Raw genomic sequence first — 20,424 nt, 5'->3', positions numbered from 1 at the left:
GCATTTCAATATGACTATACTTTAAAGCACATCCAGGCTTTCAAGGTCCAAGACAGTGAAGGAGATTGGAGGTTGGGCGAGAGGCAGAGCAAGGACCCATCAAGCCTGACACAGGAGGTGTGGCAGGGACTCTGTGCAGAGACCTGTGGGCATTGGAAGAGAGCTTGCTGAGCCCTTTGATGGCTTCAAAGTGTACCAGAATAGCTCGAACAACAACTTTGAAAAATCACATGAAACAGAAAACACTTTATAGAGGTGGCCATATACATAACATAAAAAGCCAATGCTTGATTTTGCAGTTTACAGTGTTCTGCACGCACTATTTCTCATTGGCAATCATTGTGTCACACAGTGAATCATAATAAAGCCAGTGCAGTGGAAGGCACTCTTCATGCGCTTGTTTTCTGTTCGGTTTGATCTTCCATAGCTGTGGGTGGTGACAGAATTTCCCTCACTACATACGTTACTGATCAATCATTGATGGCCAGGCTGTTTTACAGTATTATGGAAAGCAGTAGCTTGAGCAGGATGTGACTGGAAAAAAGGGAAATTTTTGCCCTTTGCAAATGAAGCGCTCTGATGTGGTTATGGTTTTCAAAAACGATTTTCTTGGAGTACATATTTTGTGATACTCATTTATTATGTGATACATAAAGAGGGAAAATGTGCATATGCGTACTGTATATTACAATATTAAATCAAATAGCTTGAATGATGTAACCATTTCCTTTTGTTCTTGGGCTGTTTGTGTAAAATTTGTTATTTGCCAAAATGACATTATTTGACAGTTTGGTCAGCCATACATTTTCTAAGTGTCAAGAAAATAACAACTTTGACCTTCTAAACCTCCATGGTTAGATACTGGATGTGCATGAGGCATGCTCTAATGCTGATGAAAAAGGTGACTGTTGAGAATTTCCATTTGCAGTCACAGTTAGGAGTGCCATAGTGAAGATTTTATTCCAACCATGGGGCCTATCACTGTAACTCAGGGTGAATTCCATAGCCGGATATGGCATCTGAAAGGCTGACAGAGTATCGTAAGAGTGATTAAAAAGTAAGGCTTCTTCCCTTTTTACAGGCATTCATCCATCTCTCTTGCTGTCCAAATTTTATTGTAAGTTGCATTTTAATTAACTATTAGATGCAGGAAAAACACATATAAGCAAGCATGCAAAATAATGGTCAGGAAGAAACCAGAACCAGTGATAATGGACACAAGAATCTATTCATATTTTTGTGTATTTTAATGAATGAGCTGAAAAAAATAGTATGCTTTCAGCTTTAAGATTCAGCAAATATTGGAGCAAAATCAGAAAACAAATTATTTATTCAGTCGATCAAGAAATAAATCAATAAATATACACAGTACAGAACAAAACAAATCTCAAATACAAGACCAACCATCATCTCTATGTTTTCCATTAAATATTTATAAGATTTGGCTTAGAATAGGTCTATTAACATTCGACTGTTCGGAAATGTAAACGGATATACTGTTGTCCCTGCATTACACACATAGAGAAACAAAGGGGCACATGTACAATACTAGATCAGAGACTGAGTACATGTTAAAATAGAGAGGTAATGTATCAAAATGACCATAGCAATATTCATACTTATATTCATTTATATGTTCATGTAAATATAATACCACATGAATTTCATTCTGCAATGCTTTTTTAAATGTCATAATTTTTTTGCTAAAACAATGCTACAGAATATAGTATACACACAGTGACCACTCTATTAGACTTTTTTTACTTATTTGTCTTCTGCAGCGGTAGTGTAGTGTTGTGTGTTCAGAAATGCTCTTCTGCATACAGGTACCACTGTCATGGTTATTTTAAGTAATTTGCTGTCCTCTGACCTCTCTCGTTAACAAAGCATTTTTGGCAACAGAACTGCTGCTCACTGGATGTTTTTGTTTGTTTGTTTGTTTTTTTTTTCACATCATTCTTGGTAAACTCTAGATACTGGTGTGCATGGAAATCTCAGGAAACCAACAGTTTCTGAGATATCACTCCATCTGCCACCAACAAAGTATGTTTTCAATAAAGTTACTTTACTAAGTCTTGCATTTCTTCCCCATTCTGATGTTTGGTCTGAACAACAACTGAACCTCTTTACCATGTCTGCATGTTTTTATGCATTGAGTTGCTGCTATGTGATTGGCTGATTAGATATTTGCAATAACAAGCTGGTGTACAGGTATAAGTAGTCACTGAGTGTTTGTATGTGTGTATATATAAATTCTATATAATTGTATATTTTTTACAGGATAACAAATACTTCCAGAACAATAGATAAAGCATTTGATATTTTACAAAATTATAATAAATCTCTAAGTTTAATTAAAGTCTTTCTCCTTCCTTAAAGTCTTTTCTTCACAGTGTCCCAAGTTTTGTCAGCAAGAGCAAAGCAATGAACAAAAAGCACTCATCAAGGATAACTTTAATATACTGCAGAATATTTAAGGCCATTGAAATCATCTTAGCAACCAGAGTGCTAACAATGACAAATAATCAATTTAACAATAAATGAAGCCTCAATTCACTGTACAAAATGAAGAGGAAAGAAAACAAAGCTGACAATGTCCAAACCAGATAAAACACTGATTAAAGCCCCTTAGTCCCAATAGTTGTGTCAAAGAGGTTCCCCAGCATAGATAGCTATGGGGACCCTCGTGTCGCTAGAGGGCAGTAATTTGCGTGAGTTCAGTGTTTGAATTGCCTGCTTTGGGTGGTTGTGTGCCAACAAGGGGCAGCTCCACGCCTAGTCAGGCAGGGTTGCTGTTGCCGTCCGCGGCCTTGCAGTTGTAAGCCACCTCCCGGGCGATGCTCCGCATGCGGCCAGACTGCTGCATGTCCAGGCGGAAGGCCGACGGATAGCAGAACTCCCGGAAACAGCGCTTGAAGTTTTCATCCAAGAAGGCATAGAGGACGGGATTGAGGCTGCTGTTGACGTAACCCAGGGCAATGCAGAAGTGCATGAGGATGACGGTCAGCAGGCTGCCCAGGTTGACCGCCAGAGACTGGGCCAGCACCATGATCTGGATGGGCGTCCAGCACACCACAAACACGGCCACCACCACCAGCACCATGCGGGTGATGCGCCGCAGGTTGCGGTCCTTCTCCTTGGAGCCCGACAGGATGCGCACGCTGCGCAGACGCTTGACCATCAGGCTGTAGCACACGCTGATAATGGCCACCGGGATGAGGAAGGAGAAGAGGAACACGCAGGTGCCAAACACTGGGGAGCTGCGAGGGTCGGGCAGAACCACGATGCACTCGATGCCTTCGTCTGTTATAAAAACAAGAAGCACGAGTCAGTATTTTCAGGGAATGTTGTGGCTTCAGATTTATAAACTGTAAGTTATCCTGCTGTGATTGCCTGTCAAAATGTAATGATATAATTAAGAAATAACAGTATGACGGATTAACAGTAGGCCTATAATAGGGAGTTATGAACATACAGTACACCTCTGGAGAATAAGTGTTCCTAACACTGGCTGTTCAAAATGAATTAAAATAGATGCCAGTAATAAAATTGTAGAAGAGAAAAAAGCTTAACCCTGGCTATAATTATTAACATCGTGTTAACACCTATATTCTTAAGGCAATCAAAAATATTTGTACATTATACAGTATATTATTGAATCAAATACCTGCAATGGTAATTCACAAGATTATTCCACTTCAATTCTTTCAGTTCAATTTTTACATTTAAAAGAACAACATGTACAGCAAGTCAAAAGTACATATGAATAATTCATAATTATCTGCTTAGAGAATGAATAAGTCATTCAATAAAAGCGCTGACTTGAAGGTTTTGTTTGAGAAGTGTTCTCTGTTGGATTGGACGAAGCGTTGCCAGGGTGAAAATGTGTGAACATTAAGTGGCTGAGTGATCTGAGGATTATCAACAGAGATTAGTATGATATCTAAAACCAACATGGTTGGTACAGCATACAGTCAAAGCTGCACACTAGTCACGCTGAATAAATTGAATCACTGGAATAAATACAATTGCAAATGGTTGAAAAATACTAATAGAAGTTCTTATACAGGTAGCAGATCTTAATTACTCTGAAACAACTCTTGCCAGAAGTGTGTTCTTAAATCTTCATAAATGGCATTGATTCCTATTTATAATCAGAGACACATGGGAAGAGCCAACATCTAAATTAACCAAAGAATTAGCAAATGATTAAATAGAGTGATTTTCCCTACATAACCCCTTCCACAAACAAACACCGACACAGCACAAACAAACACACCACATATCTTCAGGGTGTCTGCTTAGGCTTCCCAGTCTCATATCATGCAACATTTCTGCTAGCTTCCCCATCTCCCTTTGTCTCCTGCATGAATAATATATATGCAATAAATTCCCACCCTTTGCTCCAGCTTTAGCTTTTGATCTTCGCAACGTGCATCAGGTGGAGTTCTGACACAGTTGAATTCCCCCACTGTTATCCATAAAAAAAAACAACAAAAGGTATCTCTGTGGCCATAATCAGCCATAACCAAGGAACGCAGCATAGCCCCAGCATATAAATGGGAAAAGAAGAAAAATAGAAATAAAAGACCAAACAGGAGCAAAGCTCACGAAGAATATTAAGAAAAAGAACGTATTACTGATTGCTGAATTAATGGCACAGGATGTGATGATGAATCAATTTTTATTGTGCTTAATGCAGACACATTTTGTAAAATTTAATTTTCTCTCATCAATCCCAAGCAGATGTCAAGCCCGACAAAGCAGAAGAATAAGAAAACAAAGATAACCGGCAGCAAGAAGGGTGAATGCAAAAGTGGGATAAACAGTAACTAAATAAATAAAGATCTTAGCCTGATGTTGACAGAGCTTCCCATCAGCTCTTACAGCTGCATGTTTGAATGTTCTTTGTTCCTCACTGATCCATTTTGTAAACACTTTTGCAAATCCGTATTCACATTAAAATACTAATAAAATAAAAACTGACTGTTACTGGCCTTGTTTAGCCTTACTATAGAGAGAAATGTGCATTGTAGATATGCTGCACCTCAGAAACTTCTTCAGGTAAGACTGATGGCGTACAGGCTACAATTTGCAGGCTCCCATTTGTTCTTTTCAGATCTGGAGCTTCTTGTGAGAAAAATGTTTGGTCTTAACGTCACTACTCTTGCTGATCACTGCTCATGCTGATCTTACTGGCTTAAGGGTTCCCGATTTTATTTTCACTTGTCAATTAGGGCACAATGGGCTTGAATTTGCCAGGTATGAGAGGTCTTGCAAGCCGATTCTGTTTCCATTCCCGTTGACCAAACAGGAGGTCGTTCCATTTCTGATGTTTTTCTGATCTGGTGGGAAGCCCTTATAGTCTATGCTATCATCCGTTCGGTTGTCATAGTCAGGTATCGTAAAGTGTGAGAGGGCATCTGAGCTCCCCAGGTTGTAACTCATGAGAAAATCATATGTCAAATGAGAAAGTCTATAAATTGCCATCATTAAATCACCCATGCTGTCTCTCGTTAAAAATATCTATTTGAATAAGGAATTAATCTATTTATGGAAACGAGCACATACCATTTGCCTCTACCTCCACATCCCCCAGAATCATAGCAGGCACCCCGATGGCAGAAGCCAGTACCCAGATGCAGATGTTGATGACCTTGGCTTTGTGTGGTGTCCGCATGTCCAAAGCTTTGACCGGGTGGCAGACTGCGATGTAGCGGTCCACACTCATCATGGTGAGAGTGAAGGTGCTGGTGAACATGTTGTAGTAGTCAATGGAGATGACCACCTTGCACAGGACATTCCCAAAGGGCCAGAAGCCCAGGAAGACATCTGTTCCCTGGAATGGCAGTGTGGCAAGGACCAGAGAATCAGCCAGAGCCAGGTTGAAGATGTATATATTGGTGGCAGTCTTCATTTTTGTGTACCTGAAGCAAAATAAGGTACACAAGCAATACAAAAATTAATTTTTAAGTAATCTGCACTATTATTATTATGTCAGACAAGACTGCTAGTTACTGAGACTCCTCACAGAATTTGTTAAGACAATGTTAATTTAATGGAGCCAGGCACAGGACTTCCCCTCAGTGGTAAATCTGTCTTTTTGAAGTTTTGCTAAATTCACCTTTAAAAGGAATGCAAGAGGACTCCACTCCACTCTGGTTTATGTATATACTCATGTTATACACAAGACACACCAATTCTTTAATTCATCCATTCATTCATTAAATCCATTCATTAAGTCCAACCCTTTTGAACCTTGCACTTTAAATGTGCTTGAACTATTTGCTATGAAATCACTAAAATAAAGTCATAAAATTGCATCATCTACAATTACTTACATGCATCCTGCATAATGTTATTATTACTTAATCTAAAATAATTCACAGCTTTATTATAAATACTGTGAAAATAACTCTCAAACTATAAAAAGCACATCAATATCACACCTGTGCTTGAAACTGGGGCTGGATAGATAACAGTTAACTGTAATTATTAGGTATTCTGACTTCACAGGTAAGTACTATGAAATAGTCAGTAAAACATATTTTCAAAGTACTTAGAGGACTGACTTTGTGTCATGGTACTTATCTCTGAAATCAATAGTTATCTAATATGATTACACAAGCGGTTGTTTTACCCAGTAAATACTAGGTAATTAATGGCCTGTAAAATAAAGCAAAATCAATACTCCTTTTGTTTTTTAAATGTATAACTATACACTCAGTGAACACTTTATTAGGTAGACCTGTACACCAGCTTGCTAATACAAATATTTAATCAGCCAATCATGCAGCAGCAACTAAATGCATAAAACTATGTAGACATGGTCAAGAGGTTCAACCGTTTTTCAGACCAAATGTCAGAATGAGGAAGAAATATGATCTAAGTGACTTTGACCATGGAATGATTATTGGTACCAGTGGTTTGAGTATCTCTATTGAGAAATCTCCTTGGATTTTCACACATAACAGTTCCCAGAGTTTGCAGAGAATGGTGCACAAAACAAAAAAGCATCCAGTGAGCAGCAGTTCTGCATGCAAAAATGCCTTGTTAATGAGAGAGTTCAGAGGAGAGGGGCCAGACTGGTCGAAGCTGACAGAAAGGTGACAGTAACACAAATAACCACACATTACAACAGTGGTATGCAGAAGAGTGTCTGAACACACAACGCATCAAACCTCTAAGTGGATAGATTACAGCAGCAGAAGACCAATAAGTAAAAAAAAATAATAATAAGTCTAATAAATACCTAATAAAGTGCTCAGTGAGTGTATATAAAGATAATATTTTATGGCTCATTCATATTTCATATTCTGGGAGTTGACTGAGCCTCATCTCTTCTGAAAGTATAATTATGAGCTAATTATGCAATGGAAATCTATTTTTTGCAGCAGTGGAATTATATAATGAGAACATTAGGCTTGTCACCCAGGGCTCATTGCAAAGGAAGAAAAAGGAGCAACTACTTTGCTGCTGCCCTCAACCAAATATTCCAATTAGAATATTTAATTATAGTCTCCACATATATAATTTCCATGTGATAACTTGGGTGTTCCATGGCTATCTATTTATCATATAAAGCTTCTGTGTTCTCAAATGAGGAAAGACCAGCTACATACATGGAAATTCATGCAGAATCCCTGGTGACCTGGTCATTTATTGTTCATATATATATATTTTAAAATAAATATTATTTTTATAATAATTTAAGACTTCTAGCGGTGAATCATTTTGCTGACCTTTGATGTAGTAGTCAGTGCATTGTTGAGGCCACTCCTGCTGGTATGCACAGATACATACCAACATATGCTGAAGCCTGCAAACCCCAGGTCTGAAATTGTACTTTCACCTGCACCTTTCACCCCTCCCCTACCCTCCCGGTCTGTGTTTCCATTCCACAACAACCCTCCATTCTAGCACAATTCTAGAAAAGACAGCCTAATGTCTTTTCATCAGTTTCCTATTGGGAATCTTACTTTTGTCCATTACTTAAGCTTAATTAACGGCAAATTGTGAACTACTCCCTCCAGACTTTACTTACCTAGTCACATTGCAGACACTCCACTTTTCTATTCTCGTAACACACATACTTAGATGGTTTTTTTAACCTTTTCTTGTAAATAAACAAATGAATGAATTCATAAATAGTAGGTCTAATTGGTGAATTAATTACCTAGTCACAGATAACAGGTGCACCTCATCATGTTGAAAAAGTAATGGTTATAGAAGTCTTATGCAAGAGGTCTGCATGTATTGGCACCCTGGCCATGATGATTTCCTTCCAATGCCCTGACAACTTGGCTACTGTGAGGTGATGCAACGTCCTGTGTGGGTTAGTTTTTTCATGACCTCTCCACCTGCCACAATAAAAGCAGCACTGTGAGCAGCCTATTGTGCAGTCCTCAGTGTCCACCCACATCATATGAAGTCTACCAGCCATCTGTGGCTATCCACAGAGTCATGAGTTCATACGTATGCTTTGGTGTGGGCAGTGACCTCACAAAAATCACTGAATCTTAAACCTAACGATTCACATCTCTGTTTACAGTGTGAATTTTTAATTTAGTTAGTATATTCATTGTCCTAGAATTCCACCAGGAGTCAGTGTTTGATGACACATTTTAAGCAAATGAGAGCTGAATATTTAATATTATATCAAAGGAAGGGAAATTGAAGAAAGAGGGCTATGACCATTGGATTTCCTGCCAACGTTTCTACAAACCCCAGCTTTATGATATGGCACCGTGCTATATACTGTATGGCTTAGTTTCAGATTGCTCTTTTCACTTAACCCCATCCACACTGTTGAGACGCAGACATCCCAAATTGTTGTGTTCCTATTTAGAAGATAATAAAAACTGTGAGATAATAAAACTGGATTTGGACTTGCTATAGATGTAAACATGCAATTGTACTGGCTAACGGGGCTAACGGGGCTCTGGGTAACCTCATTTTGAAATAAAGTTCTATTTTAAATGTAATGCAGATTTGTTAGAAAGCGGTAGGTTTTCAGAGAGCTTTTTGAACACTTTGGAGAGCTTTATAAAAAAACATAGTCTCATATATGTGAAGAAAACACACAACAAGGTTAATTCTCTTTACATTTTGAATCAAAAAATCAGTTTTAATAGAAAGCTTTCAGAGATAGCTTTTCTGATCATTCATGTGTCTGTACAAAAAGATATGCAGATGTTTGGGAATATGTGGATAGTTTTTGTGAAAACTCATGTGGAATTTGAATGCCTATTGACATTTTTGCCATATTTTCTACATAAATTGACATCAGGTTTGTGCACAAATATAGCGTAGTTCTGGGTTGGTCCTTGACTTAGAAATGTAGATATTAATTGCTAAACTTGTGGCACCCCTGCTCCTGAATGTTGTGCCACGTGGGTGGAGAACCCTGGAGGGGCCCGTGCCGGTCAACCGCGCAGACGTCACGCATTGGGAGAGGTGTGCGAAGGGGTATATCTGCCTAGAGATGTGATGGGGAGATCAGCACCTTGGAGAGAGATCCCTCTACCTGCGGTCCAGGACCCCGGCCAGCGCACGTGAGGTAGCAGAGTGGAAAATCACTGACTCAGCTGCAGCCTCTTTTCCTAATGAGCAGGGAATGGGATTTAAGGCGCGGTCGAGGCTGCAGCCAGGCTCAGTTGGTGCCATTCCTGAGCGTGTGAGAGTGTGGAAGGCAGGGAGAGGAAGGACCTGCAACGCCCAGCCATACTGAACCTGAGGAAGACCCCACCTTCACGGACGGCAACACCGAAGACCTGGAAACGGACGCCGGTCACGTGAGCCAGATAAATTACCTCCCTATTCACCCCCTGTCTTTCTGTTTCCCGCCAGCCCTGACGCGGCCGAAGAGGAGAGGAGGGAGGAAGCCCTGGAAAATACCCCGGTCTGGGAAGAATCTTCGTTTATTTTTTGCCTAACGGCCCCTTTGATTTCTCCAGTTTTCCCCTACCCTTGCCCTGAGGGGGGGCGCTATCACCGATACCCCGAAAAAAAAAAAAACCCCAGAAAAAATAAAGTATTTTTTCTGACATCTGCTATCTCCTGTGTTGGTTCCTAGCTGTGCCCACTCTCTGCACCCCAGGATTCACCCCGAGGCACCACAAACTATACAACTTTTTTCTAATTGTTTGTGTACCGTTTGTGTACACTGGACATACATTTGTTCTTCCTCAAGTTTCTGAATGATACAAGTCTCTTCTTTAATTTTTTTGGTCTTCATCCATGTGTGTGCACATGAGATATTGACACTTTTATAGGACTAGTACGACATAGGTAGAAAATGCTCCTTGGGGGGTTAACATGTCTAAGGAGGTGTTAGTGTTATAGTGCAATTTGTACAGTATATGGCTTATGATAACAATCACACATATTCACACATTAAGCAATGGGAATCAGACAAGAATCAAACACAAGCAACTTCCAAACTGAAATTGAGTCATGTGCTCAATGTTTTTTTTCCCCATCATCTGTAATGTGTGTGTAAGAGGTGTGCATATTTAAATTGGAAAAAAGAAAACAGGCCATTTCATATGCAGTCTCAATATCATTTTGTTTAAAATAAAATATTTTATTTTATTCTGTTTATAAATACTCCAGACAAGCGATCACTGAAACTCTGTATACTATTGCTTATCTAGTTAGAAAACAACAGTTTGCTATCAGTAACAACAAACAAATTAGCTATTACTAGTTAGCTTCCTGAATTCGCATATATATTTTATCATAAGTAGATATTTGTAAATTTGTCAAGCTAACTACAGCTAATTTGCTTATTAGATATGTATTCTTCACTTGGATAATAAGCAATAGAATAAAGAGTTTCAGTGATGGCTTGTCTGGAGTGCAATTTGGGCACCTACACAAACAATCAGAATAAGCCCCCACACCATTGGCCAATGAGCTTGAATTGTTGTCCAGCTGTACAATGATTTCATACAGAGTGATGGTCGGATTTGCACTTTGAAACCCAAATTTAAGGACTATAAACGCAGGCAGAGGGTGATTCCGTGAGTCAGTGAACCTTTTTCAATGATAGGATAGGAAGGGATTTACAATGGTCTTATAACAATGTTTTAATACAAAAATCCTACCTATTGTATCTTTAAGAATTGAATGAATCTCAAACAATTCTGCATACAGATTCATTGCATCACCCCATCTCTAACTGACTTGTAAGATGGAATTCCATCTTTACTACAGTGAAAACCAAGTGTGAATCCACAGAATGGGATATCCACGAAAACAAGAAAAAGTTCATTTTTAAAAGAGCTTTGCCGGTATTGTGTAGAAATGATTGGACAAGGATCAGAGAACACTCAGCAAGCAGTCTCCCGTATCCTTTCTCTAGGAGATAAAGTGTTCAGATAAAGAGCAATAGAAATATTGCAGTTGGTATGAAATAGTTTGCACTTGTGTAAACTGCCAAGTAAGAAGTAAATACAGCCAAGACAAAACAAAGATGGGAAGATTAAGTAAATGATCTATCAAGAATAAAGCATTTGAGAGATAAGATAAAGAAAATGGGGTGTATATACAGTGCAATCTGTAAGTATTTGGATATTGGTACACTTTTTAAATGTAGTCCCCCATTTTACTTGATTACTTTAGGGGACCAAAGGTAATTGGACAGTGGCTTCTATGCTGTTTCTGATTAGCCAGGTTTATTCAACCGCTTCCTTAATGCAGGTATGAGAAAGTTTTCAGTATAAAGCTTTCAGTATAAATCATAACAGGTTAAATCCAGCCTGATGACTGATACAAAAAAAAAAAAAAAAGATACTTGCATTCTAAGAAATGTAAACATTTTAAATTGTAAATTATACCTGTGTCAATTACAAATAAACCAAACTTTTGGCCAAACTAAAATAATGAAATAGCCCGAAATCACCTCAGTGAAGTGTCCTGGTCATGTTTCCTTTTCCTATGATTAGTTTTACTTGCACAGGTCAAGTGCTATTGCTAAATCCTGAATATTATTTTCAACATTTTATGCAGTGACTATAGCCAAGCCAATATGAGTGAAATAATCACCTCCTGCTTCATATGTAATAAATTACTGCAATTTTACTGCAGAATTTACTGGGGGAAGAATAATTACAAACTGAACTTGCATCAGCACACCCCATATTTGCATAGGGGGTGCATTCCATTTACAGTGCTGTAAACCTTTCAAGCAAATGCCATTAAAATAAAAAATGTTTTTGCAGTGACAGGTAATCTTGCGAAATACAGCACACTGCTAATAGGGGCTATATTACAGACATATCCTTGGTAAAACAAAAAACAACAAATATGGAGATGGACTGTAAAATGTTAATGCTTTATTTTTGTCTATAAAATTTAATCCAAAATGACAAGAAATACAAACAAATAAATGTATTAGTACAACTGTAATATATAATATATAACTATAATACTATATATGTACATAGTATTTCTTCAATCTTTCTTAAGTTATTGTTAAGGTTCTAGCTTTAATTCTGATGTTATTAGTATGCAAGCTACTGCACACTAATGCTGTGCTGATAATATGTAGTATTATAATAGCCATATGCTATGGTGATATTCAAATATTTAAATATTTGCATGTCATTTAACGTGTCTTCATATAGAGTATTAACTTAAGTCACCCAAGCAAGGTTAATTCTTGCAAATTCTTGCTAATAAGCCAGGATTGGGCCCTATCGGACCTCTCAGACATGTTATGATCATGAATAAATGACAGTATGAAAGTACGGTAATGTGCAAAATTCATGTAAGCAATCTAGGCACCTTGGATGTTTTAAATATAAATTCTTATTTTTTTGTTTTGTTTTATGCATCAGTGTGTCAGTATAAAATACCAAAATTTGAGACTTCCAAACATTCATTTTCCTAAGAAAGTAACATATTAAGTAAAAGATAAAAACCTGATTGAAGCTGTCTGGGATTACCTAGAGAGCCAGAAGTAAGTGAAGCAACTAAAGAAAAACCAGAGGAACTGTGACAACTTATCCAATATGTTTGAAACACTACCAACTGATTCATATATAAAACTGTATTAATTTATCAGCATAACGACAATGTATTGTTTTATTTTAACTGGGACTAATTTAAAGTTTACAAATTAGGTAGTATTGTTTTTATCTGGGAATCCATCCCCAGACCCATCCTGAAAAGACCACCTCGCCCATATTTGCTTATTGAACTATTCACAGCTCTTTGTAGTACATTAGAAACTGTTAATTAGAATTTTTTGAAAGCATCTTAACTTTCAGGATTTGTTTTACGGAAGACTTTTAGACAGTACTGGGAGGCGTTTCCCAATAACGGTGTCTCTTAGCATTCTACATATACCTTACTAAAGTTGTTTAGTTTTCTAGTCATGTTCCCCAAACTATCACTTAGGCAGTTGCTTAAGGGATAGCTTCTACGTTGTTACTAGGCCCATCGACTTGCACTAAGATCGATTATACACTCCATGCAGCGACTACTTGACTGTGTTATGAGATAAAGTAGTGTTCTTTATGAATAAAACACTACAGAAATACTTTCAAATATTGCATTCATCATGACTGATGGGAACTTATTAATATAATTAAAGACTTACAAACTAAATTATCCAACTGTACAGATATAATTTTCGAGAAAGTATAAATACGGTTCGTGAAATGGTTTGTGGCTACACCACCTAGCAATACGCATTCTTTGGCATGTCATGTTTTAGTAACATTATTTTAATATCTTTGTCATGGTGCCTTAAATGACTTTGCAATCAGGGTTGATTTGCCTGAAGCACCATCACATTACTGGTGTAATTCACAATTTTCTCTGACTAGCTGATGTTTTCAATAAAAGCACACCAACAAGCAAAACGCACCAACACGAAAACAACATAAGATATGGTGAAAAAACAAAGAAAGAAGCAGTCCCACAGCTTCACAGCAAATGAAATTGAGATATTGTTAGAGGACGTGGCGCTGAAGAAAGAAACATTATTTTCCAGTTTTAGTTTAGACTACAGTGTCCAACAAAACAAAGAAAGAACAATGGTTAAACATTTCTCCAGCCCACAGAGAGAGTGGGAAATCATCAGTTTATAAATATAATTTAAAAGGCAATTAGGCAACATGCTCAATAAAGTGCAACATGCATCCCTCGTAATGTACACTTTTTTTCTTTGCATGCAAACAGTCCCATTAATGTGGTATTTAAATATTATTAGCCAACTACAACTGTAGAGTTATTAGTGTACATATTGCTTAACAGATTGAGATGAATTGTTCAAAGACGTAATCTAATTTGTCATTCTCTAAGAGTCAGTTAGACTTTTCTTTTCAATGTCTTAAATATAAATGGCCTTACATCCTTTCAAGGAAACTCCTTGACAACAAAGGTCTTAAGGATCACAAATGTTTATTCTGTAGTTCAGTCATTGGCTTTGTTTGGTTAGCAAATATTTCTAATTAATATTTTATTCATTGTTGTCTTTGACTGTGCTGAATGCTCAACTGCCTATTGCTCATAAGCACAAAGAATACATTATTACTATATATTCTGTAGTCAATTTGATAGGAAATTAAAGCGCAAAATGAAATTCAGTCACAAAAGTAAAATTCCACTTTGTCAACAATGTATGCGATACAGAGGCAGACGTGTAAGTTGGTGTAGTTTTACACTTATGGAGATTGCCAATGTAAATAAAACATGACATCTGCAAAGATGATGCAAACTATTTTTTTATTACTGACTTGTCCTCAACCCTGTCATGTAATTTCTCAATCGACTCTTCTAATCATCCCCCAGTCTATCGGATGATAAATAATTTCCTCTCCACTGCAACTAATATCTGGTAAGCACTGTGGCACAAAATCACTGTCGTGCATCACCCAGATGCCAAATCAGACATTACTCCCAGCTGGGTCTCATTGCACATATTTCCTCAAAGCATTACTGTACCTTTAAGGCAAAACCCTCAGTGTACTGTACAGTGTGTGAATTGTCATTAAATGGAAAACTCACTAAAAATGCACTGTGGAGTTTGCAGTACTCAAAACATGCTTTAGATGTTTGCATAAGTCAGGTGGATCATTACAGTACAACCCTCAGATGGCCTGGATATTCTATACCGGATGCAAAATGTTGGCAATTCATGGATGTCATAAACGAGGACATAAACGAGGACCCATTACAGGACTTTAAAAGGTGTGATGGTGACCTGCATGTCCAATTAAAGTACACCAGCAGTTCTGCCAAGGAGCAATCAGATGGCAGAAGAGCTGCTTTATGTATCGACCTATAGGCTGACAGAATCGTTTTGTACAGCAAATGCTTTATTTATTTGGGCATTTTAAATTAAGTTAATGCACAGCATGTCTTTCAATTACTTTTTTTTTCTTCTGGTTACCAATCAAGAAACAAAGATTAATTCAAATGTCATCCATATTTGCTTATTGATTTTATTTAATTCACAGCTCTTTAAAGTGTATTGATTTGATCTGATTCACAGCTCTTCACAGTACATTTTCAATATTCAGAAACTGTTAATTGCAGTATTTTTGAAGCAGTATATTTGTTGAAAAGTTACCCCAAAACAGAACAACATTAAGAAAAAAAAAAAAAAAAAGTCAGAAGGGAAGACAAAGTTGCACCAACATTACACAATTCATTCTGACAATTTTCATGCATGAACATGCTTTTTTCCTTGGAGGAAATCTGTCTTTTTCTAAATTCTTGATAAATCCACCATCATATTAGCAATCTGACAAAGGGCAAACATAGATGACTTTACAGGGAATGGAAGATAAGACTGTGATTGGTTTATCACACGTTGAGCCCAAGATACACCCATTAATGAATTAAGTCCAGCGCTTTTTGACCTTGTGCCTTACTATGCGTTTAGACTCTACTGCCGCGACACTCACAAAAGTGGCTCTGGCCATGTCCTGAACACACTTGCACATTGTGCTTTAGACCATGAGCTAAGAGCTACGCTGAAAATAGAGCCCTTAATAATGTCTAAAACTAGGAGGGCTGCGTCAGTGCCGGTTCAGAAACAATGCCCACCACACCCCAGCTGTAGCATGGATGCGTCCGCCTCTCATTGGATTTTGTTTATCCCTTAACTAGCAAATAGACTCTTTCGAGCTTCTGCGGCACTTCCGAGGAGACAGTGAGTAATACTGTCTGCGCAAAAATGGCTCCACTATTTTTTCCGCTTCAGTCTCTTGAGTGCACAGCTGTGCAATGAAGTCTGTTTGAATGTGGGCTTGAATTGAATTCTTAGGAATCTCATTAATTGCTTTCCTCTTCCGCCATCGGATGCCCAGCTAGTCTGAGGTTTTCATTTTAATATGATTTGCAGATCGGTGGAATGATCTCATAGTCATTTTCATAATGGTTTTGTAAATCGCCACCCCCATCCCTTGGACCCAGTGTCTCTGACATTGCCTGAGCAGTTAATTGTCTTGCAGTAACCTGATTACTGTGCATCTTGTTTGTAATATTAATATAAATTATGAGAGACTGTTTCCCTTCAAGAAGACAAAGCGAAGCCTGGAGAGGTATACTGTATTCAACCAAAAAAAGCACTCAGTGACCAATTTATTAGGTATTTATTGGACTTATTTTTAGCCTTATTGGTTTTTGTGCTGCTGTAGCCTATCCACCTTGACATGTTGTGCCTTCAGAGATGCTCTTCTGCATGCCACAGTTGTATCATGTGGTTCTTTCAGTTATAGCTGCCTTCATGTCAGCTTGAATCAGTCTGCCCATTCTCCTCTGACCACTCTCATTAACAAGGCATTTTCACCAACAGAACTGCCACTTGCTGGATTGTCTGAATTCTGAATTGTCTTTTGCTCCATTCTCTGCAAAACTCTAGAGAATGTTGTGCATGAAAATTGCAGGAGATCAGCAGTTTCTCAGATACTCAAACCACACCATCTGGCTCCAGCAATTATTCCACACTAAAAGTTACTAATATCTATATATATATAATATATTTCTTCCCCATTCTGATGTTTAGTCTGAACAACAACTGAACTTCTTAAGAAGCAAATGTGGATGAGCTGTCTAGACCAGAGACGAATGTGGATAAGATGGTCTAGGCCAGAAGTGAATGTGACTGAGGTGGTCTAGATCAGAAAAGCACGTGGATGAGGTGGCCTAGATCAGAAAAGCATGTGGATGCTGTGACATAGATCAGAAGTGAACATGTCATGGACTGGGCACACATCTTAGGATGGGTCTGGAGATTTGGACAGGACCAGTTCTCCATCCAATAGAGCCCCTTTGGGATGTGGTGGAATGGAAGATTTGCAGCATTCGACAAATCTGCACAATCACATCAACTTAAACCAGAATCTCTAATGGATGTATCCATCACATGTTGAATAGCACAAAGGTTTCAGGCTATTCTGGGGGCAAGGGAGGTCCTACCCAGTACTAAAAAGGTGTACGTCACTGAGAGTATATACTATATAAGGATTTTGAATCATCGTTTTGATTGCCAATGGAGTTTCTCTTGTACGATGAGGTGGGGCACATCCTACATCCCCCTTCCTGTGTGATGTCAGATGTTACCTCTTGTTTCCATACTGGGGGCCCTTCACTCCAACAAGGACTCACTTCAGCTATATGGACAACCAAGAGCCCTTGATGAGTTATTTTTAAAACTTTATCAGATTTTTGTTTCATTTGCTGAAGTGGAAGATCTTATTCATGTAGCTTCAAAGCCAATAAAGTATCGGAGCATGGGAGTCTTCCGCTCTCTGTGCCCATCAAAGCTCGCAGTTCCATTAACAAAAGTGCTGCATAGGCATGAAAGAACAAATTCTCACTGATACGGGGGAATAATATTATGTGGCAACAACTGACTAACACAGCACAAACTCAGTTCATACAAATAACTTCAGTGAGCAAAATTAGCTTTGAAGAAAAGTGACCAAAGATTCATGGGAAACCATGAGTAGATTGCATCACAGTGAATTCCATGAACATGAGGTCTGAGAATAGCAATTCCATAGCAGAACCAGTGTAAAGACACCTTCAGAAAATGTCAAGTACCGTATCAACTCCAACATTAATTAATTAATATAATTAGAAAGTACCACAGATAACAAAGTTGCATGAATGGCGAGCATTCTGTGTAAAATGACTGCACAAAATGATATGTTTCCGCCAGGTATGTGCCACACATTGTTGGTGGTTCAGAAATTATGATGTTCATTAAATAATAATGATAATGATAATGATAATGATAATGATAATGATAATAATATCATCATCTAATTGTACCCTAAGTCCAGAAGAAAGGCTATATGGACCAGTGGCTGCCCAAGGGAAAAGAAGGTTGTGGCATGCATCTTTGGAATAAATATTTCAGCATGGAAAACAATGAAAATGAAAGGAAGATGGACAGGCACGAAGATGGCAGAAAATTTTTAGCTATCAATGTTATTTTTCCAAAGACATTTAGAGAGATATGGATATGTTTAGCAGGCAACTAAATACATAGTGATGATATTAGTGATGTATGATATCATAACGCCAATTCCTATAGCACTCATTACACACATATAGCACATAGATTTTAAAGCATAATTATGTAAAACAAAATGTAACATAGTAATTCCTTCCAAGCATACATTTTTATATTTATATGTATGAGGTCCTATTGCAACTGACATAATTATATTGTTTTTGTATTGTTGTTAATTACAAGTCCAAGAAACCTTCAGAAGCCATCAAGGCCTTCATTAAGGGTCCTCTCCAGCAAGGTCTCCCCTGGGACGGTAACCAGTGACCATGGTTACCCATCTTGAGTCATTGCCACTACACCAATGTGAAGTCCTACTGTACACAGCCTTGCTAAGGTGTCCCATTATGCAAACATGTCGACTCAGCATGTCAAATTAGACTTGGAATGGTATGGGTGTAATATGCACGTGTAAATACACGAACCTGCATAACATAGTAAAAGCATGAATCCTTACCTGATGATGACATACATGACCAGACAGTTTCCCACGAGTCCCACTACGCAGACGATCATGTATACCACAACAATTGTGATTTTCACACTCGTGGACAGGAAGCCATCTGTCTCATTATATGCACTGAAGTTGTTTTGGAAAATAGACTCGTTGTAAAATCGATAATGTCTGTGGTCCCTAAACCCAATGGGATCATCTGGAAAGTCCATGGTGAAGCGTGCAATCACCTAAGTTTGGTATGAAAACACAAATACAACGCATTACCATAGCATAAGTACATGTTTTGTTTATAATAACACATAGTTACTCTTATGGCATGTAACTAAAAAGAAAACAAGATATCTTAGCTTAATTCAAAACAGTATGACAGTTTACGCTTCCATGCATATATCCCACAAGAAGCATTGCGGGCATGCTATTCAGCTATTCACCGCGGTATTCGCAAGCTACACTGATAAAATGCCTTATTAATCCAAGCAATTAAATGAAAAGTGCCAGGAAAAATAAATTCTACTCACACATAAAGACAAACTACCCCTCTTAAAATGTAGAATGAAAATATGTAATCGTAGCCCTGAAATAATTGACTGCAGAAAGCTTGCAGGCACAGTAGCACATACCTTATTGTGAGCTATGCGAAAATTCACCTGCTCCGTCTGCTTGCTTTCAGTAAGCGTATCCTCCAAAAAAATTAAACGGTTCAGGCTCAGATGCTGTTTCTTGTTGTGAATGTTTTTCGTCTTGAAATTTTATTTTCCCCTCTGAGATCTTTTTTCCATACTCGGAGGAAATACAGGTTACTGAAGATCTCTAAGATGAACGAAACATTTTTCATTTATTTATTTATTTATTTTACAAACGAAGGAGGGCGGAGGGAGGGGGAGGTGTGGTTGGACGGTTGTTGGTAGTTTTCGATTATTCTGCACCCTTACGCTTTTTGTTCCTCTCTCCCTTTCTGTCTTTTCTGCTTCTCAATCTGATTACCACGCACAGCTGGGAGAACTGCTGAAAGAACTGACTGCTTCTATAAAAAAAAATAGGCCTACTGATTTTAGATTTATCCCCTTAGTGGCGTTTCACTTCTTGCCTTTCAGTACAGTATATCTGCAGACATCAGCCCGAGAAACCATGCGCTTCTTTCTAACTCATTTATTATTATGTGAGTTATGCGCCCTTTCTCTTCTCTGTTCCCTCGTATTTTCTCCTATAATTATGTTCATGCGTATGCAGAGAACAAGTCAAAAAGTAGTTATAAATCAAGCGTTTCATTAGAGATCACAGGTGATCAGTCGGGCGACAACTATAACGGATATTTTACGGATATATTTCACTCCTATTTGTTATTCTGACACATACAATAGTATATGCAACAAACAAACAAACAAACACACACACACACACACACACACACACACACACACACACACACACA

General features: G+C 38.0%; 1 protein-coding gene across 1 annotated transcript; it reads right to left on the bottom strand.

Annotated features, from left to right (window-relative positions):
- Nucleotides 1-1,341: 1,341 nt before the first annotated feature.
- On the bottom strand, nt 1,342-19,716 carry oprl1 (opiate receptor-like 1). Its single transcript, XM_061257983.1, has 4 exons — nt 19,613-19,716; nt 18,993-19,219; nt 5,572-5,927; nt 1,342-3,303 (listed from the first exon to the last, which is right to left on the bottom strand). The coding sequence occupies exons 2-4, from the start codon at nt 19,199-19,201 to the stop codon at nt 2,780-2,782; spliced, it is 1,089 nt and encodes a 362-aa protein (XP_061113967.1). The 5' UTR covers nt 19,202-19,219; nt 19,613-19,716; the 3' UTR covers nt 1,342-2,779.
- Nucleotides 19,717-20,424: the final 708 nt, after the last annotated feature.

This window comes from Conger conger, chromosome 10 (assembly GCF_963514075.1).
Source record: "Conger conger chromosome 10, fConCon1.1, whole genome shotgun sequence".
NCBI classification, from domain to species: domain Eukaryota; kingdom Metazoa; phylum Chordata; class Actinopteri; order Anguilliformes; family Congridae; genus Conger; species Conger conger.
The sequence above is the reverse complement of the archived record's forward strand: the minus strand, read 5'-3'. Positions and strand labels throughout refer to the sequence as shown.